Genomic DNA, 3770 nt, shown 5'->3' on the forward strand with positions numbered 1-3770 from the left:
GTCCCAGGGATTGCCCCTCCAATTGCCCCCTCCTTGTGGCTGCGCACTGCCTTCCACTCTTCATTGGTGCCCCGGGCTGTCTCACCTGGCAGACGTCGGTCACCACCCCACTCACTCACATAGCCCAGCTGCTACGGAGGGGTCCACTGCGCACAGGGGCACATCCCAGCCTCCAGCAGGCATCAAGACAGCTCCCAGCGCGGGGACACTGGCAAGGGAGCACTGGACCACTAGAGGTGTCAAGAAATGTAGCTCACCCAAATGATGCAGGGGAGCAGCTGTGCTCTTCCTGACAGGACACACGGGCGACTCTAAGGCAGCGGGTGGTGTCTGGCATGTGGCTGGTCCACTCCTCCCAATGACCTACCCACTCAGACCACACTGGGACTTCCAGCTGGTCATGAGGATGCCGAGATTCCCCAGCCTATTCTTGTAAGGCGTCCAGTACCACCCGCCCAGGTTCCCCACCATCTCTCCTTCTGGGCCCTGAACTCTGGGCTCAGAGAGCCCTGACCGCCAGCCTGCCTGGGGCTCTCTGGACTCAGTTTTGTACGTGCTCTCTCATGGGCTCTGGCAATCGCTCTCGCCAGGATGCTCTCAATGACCCTCACTGACTGAGAGTATCCTTCCCTGGCTCCTGGTCATTCTGGCCAAATCCTTGCTTCTCAAAGTAAAGGGGAAAGGTCCTGCTGACATTTCAGAACTTTAAATCATGCCCAGAGGAATCCCTTCTCTCAGGACATCACTGAACAAATCTAGTTTTATATGCGTGAGGGATAAGTTAATTTTCTGCTTAACTTAATGAGAAAATGGGAGACATACTAAAATAACTTGGACACAATATTTGTGGCTGTTCCACTGGGAGCAGGGTCCAGTCTTCAGAGAAGAGGAAGTGATGAGCCGGCCAGCAGGCCAGGATCCAGAGCTGGACAGGAGGGCACATGAAGGAAGACCAGTGGAAGGGTGCATAGTGCAGGAAAGTGCCAGGCCCGGACAGAATCGCCAGGAAGCCCTGGGACCCAGGCAGGAGGCCCAGAGGTAAATAAAGCCCACAGACAATCCCCAAGTCCAGTTTCTCACCGTCTCCTTCCTTCCTTAGGCCTGCTTTTAGCACACTGGACACAGGGCCCTTCTTTTTGTTGCCATGATGCAGTACTGGGGAGGGAAACGAACTAAGAGGCAAAAGGTCGGCCTCAGGCTGGGAGTAGTGGGGACAGTCTGGACCTCGATGAATTCAGACCAGGGATCCAGTCCCAGCTCTGTCACTTACTGGACATGTGATACTGGGTCCATGGCTAAGTGGCCAATATGAGCCTTAGTTTCTTCATTTGTGAAGTGGGTCTAATAAGCCCTGACTTGTGGGACTGCTGGAATGTACAGTATATAATGTAAGTCAGGCACATGGCCTGGCATTTAATGGATGTTTAATAATAGCAGTAATTCTAATATGATTTTGACCCCAGACTCTATCAGTCTCTCCTGGGACTGTGTGTGTGTGTGTGTGTGTGTGTGTGTGTGTGTGTGCGCTCCATGGCATCTCAGAGAACACGTAGCACTCTAGGACATAAAACAAGTGAGCCCCAAATGCTGCTTTGTAAATAAAACTCAGTACATTTTCCCTGTTAGTGGATATAATCTTTAATTTGGATATTGGGAGGTCTTCCCCAGTTGCATGCAACTCAAAGCTTCCGGAATTTGAGTCAAGGACTAACTCCTTTCCCCCCTCTCAGCTGCTTTTCCATCCAAACAACTATTTTCATTCATCTCACCCCCACCAAAAATCTAGCCCTTGCTTAGAGTTGACCAAATTGCACTCAAGATAACTTAATGAAAATGTCCTCTCAGTGGCATGGGCTCTGGCTCTCCCAGGCTAGGGAAAAAGTGCCAGCCTCTGGGCACCACCTCAAAGAAATATCAGCCTTTTCTCAGGAAATCCTTGCAGATGATGTGTATAGAACACCAAGTCTGTGCACTGTTCAGTGGCGTGGGGACAGAAGGGCAGGACACCTGCTCCAGGTGGAGACTGGGCTATGCTTCTCCACGATCCCAGAGAAACTGCCAGGACTCTCATTTATTAAGATTTAATTTCTCACACCTTGTTTAATTAGCCAAGCAAATCGAGGTGTATAACTTTAATCTTACAAAACAACAGACTAAATGGGATACAGGATTCTTAGGATAACCATCTTTTACATTTTTTTCTTCTATTTCTCGCTCCCATCTATTTTATTCCTGGGCCCTTGCATGTTTCTAAGGAAATTCCTATTCCAATGCCATGTTATCCTGTTCCAGATCACAAAATATGATGAAAGATTTCCCAATTTGTGTTACAGACTAGCAAAATTCTTATTCTAAAGCCTGACAAACGGCAGTAAATATGTGACCAATGTTATTCACGAACCTAGACTCTAAAGCTAAAAACCTTTAGGAAAAAAAAAGATAAAATCTGCAATTCAGCCCTCCACTATTTAGAACCTTGACCTCAAACACAGAGTGGAGAATCTTCCTCTGACTTCACTCAGGGCAGGAGAGGCTGCTGGGCATGACACTGGAGCTGCCACTGGCCATGGCAGAAGTATTAGCCCCCGCGGCAGCTCTGGCCTGAGCTCTCTTTTTCTCATCTCTCAAAGCTTCCTCATACCAGCGTGAGAATGCAGTGGGGTCAGTCTCATCGATCTTGGCAAAAAACTCCAGGACTTTCATCTTGCTGCTTTCAGCGTGGGCCCTTGGACCCCACAGGAATTCGCAGTGTGGGGGATCACTGTCGGACACCTGGCGCTACTCCAGGTACTTCTCCTCCACCAACTCTTTGGTGATGAGCTTCTTGGTCTCCCCGTAGACAAAATCCTCCTGCCCAGCATACATTCCAATAACACTCAGCACTTCCCAGATTTTCTCCTCAGGGGCACGGTTGCCCTGCATGAAGATCACACCCAGGATAAGTACCACGAGGCCAGCCTTGGGCACGCGCTGGTCATCACTCAGCATCCCGGCGTAGGTGAGGTCTAGTGTCTTCACGAGCACATAGGAGTGGCTGGTGGGGTCCACTTCCTTCACTTCAATGCCAAAGACAACCTCCATGCACTCACAGGCTTTGCTGAAGATGGCAGGGAAGTGGGCCTTGTGCTCTTTGATGACATTCCTCAGCATTTCTGCCTTTGTGATGGGCTCCTGTTTTACATACTTGACACTTAAGAACTGCAACAGTTTGGCCACCTTCTTGTTTAGCACGTCACAGAGCAAGAACCCGGGAGCCTGGGAGGTGCTCACACCCTCTGCTTGCCTGCTGCAGCCCTCATTTGACTTGCTCAGTGGAATGGCTGCGACGGCCATGGAGGAGCGGGCTCTCTGCGACCTCCGGGGACACACTCCGCGTCCCAGCAGCAGGCACAGCCTCTGAGGGGCCCTGGGTCAAAGGACAGAGCGAGGAGGCACTGGCCCCTCCTCCTCAGCTACAGGGACCTGTGCGCCCACCAGGCCCTGAGCCTCTTTTCCGGCCTGAAGGCCTACTTCAAGCACGTCGCACTGACTCTTCCGACTGTGAAGCATGATGACCCGTGCTGGGGCAGCAGGCAGGGGTGTGGGCAGGGCGTGGTGATGGCGGCCAATTGGTCTGAGGGAGAGAGGAAGAGTGTGAGAAACTCGACCCTGTCAGCTCTGACCAAGGCCATCTTAATAGGTCCTCCCTTAGACAGTGCTCTGGGGGGCCCCCTGTCTTCCTGACTGGTCTGTGCCCTAAGGACCAGTGGGAGGACCTGTGAAACTCCTCA

At 51.6% G+C, this 3770-nt stretch overlaps 1 protein-coding gene across 1 annotated transcript; it reads right to left on the reverse strand.

Moving 5' to 3' along the window:
• Positions 1 to 2514: 2514 nt before the first annotated feature.
• On the reverse strand, positions 2515 to 3549 carry LOC113612525 (putative MAGE domain-containing protein MAGEA13P). The gene is given in 3 exon segments (XM_027092459.1): positions 2515 to 3363; positions 3365 to 3439; positions 3442 to 3549. Coding segments are annotated over 3 exon segments (1032 nt in total).
• Between the last annotated feature and the right edge of the window lie 221 nt (positions 3550 to 3770).

Source organism: Aethalodelphis obliquidens, unplaced genomic scaffold, assembly GCF_003676395.1.
Source record: "Aethalodelphis obliquidens isolate GAN/ISIS:26980383/991018 unplaced genomic scaffold, ASM367639v1 scaffold78, whole genome shotgun sequence".
Lineage (NCBI taxonomy): Eukaryota > Metazoa > Chordata > Mammalia > Artiodactyla > Delphinidae > Aethalodelphis > Aethalodelphis obliquidens.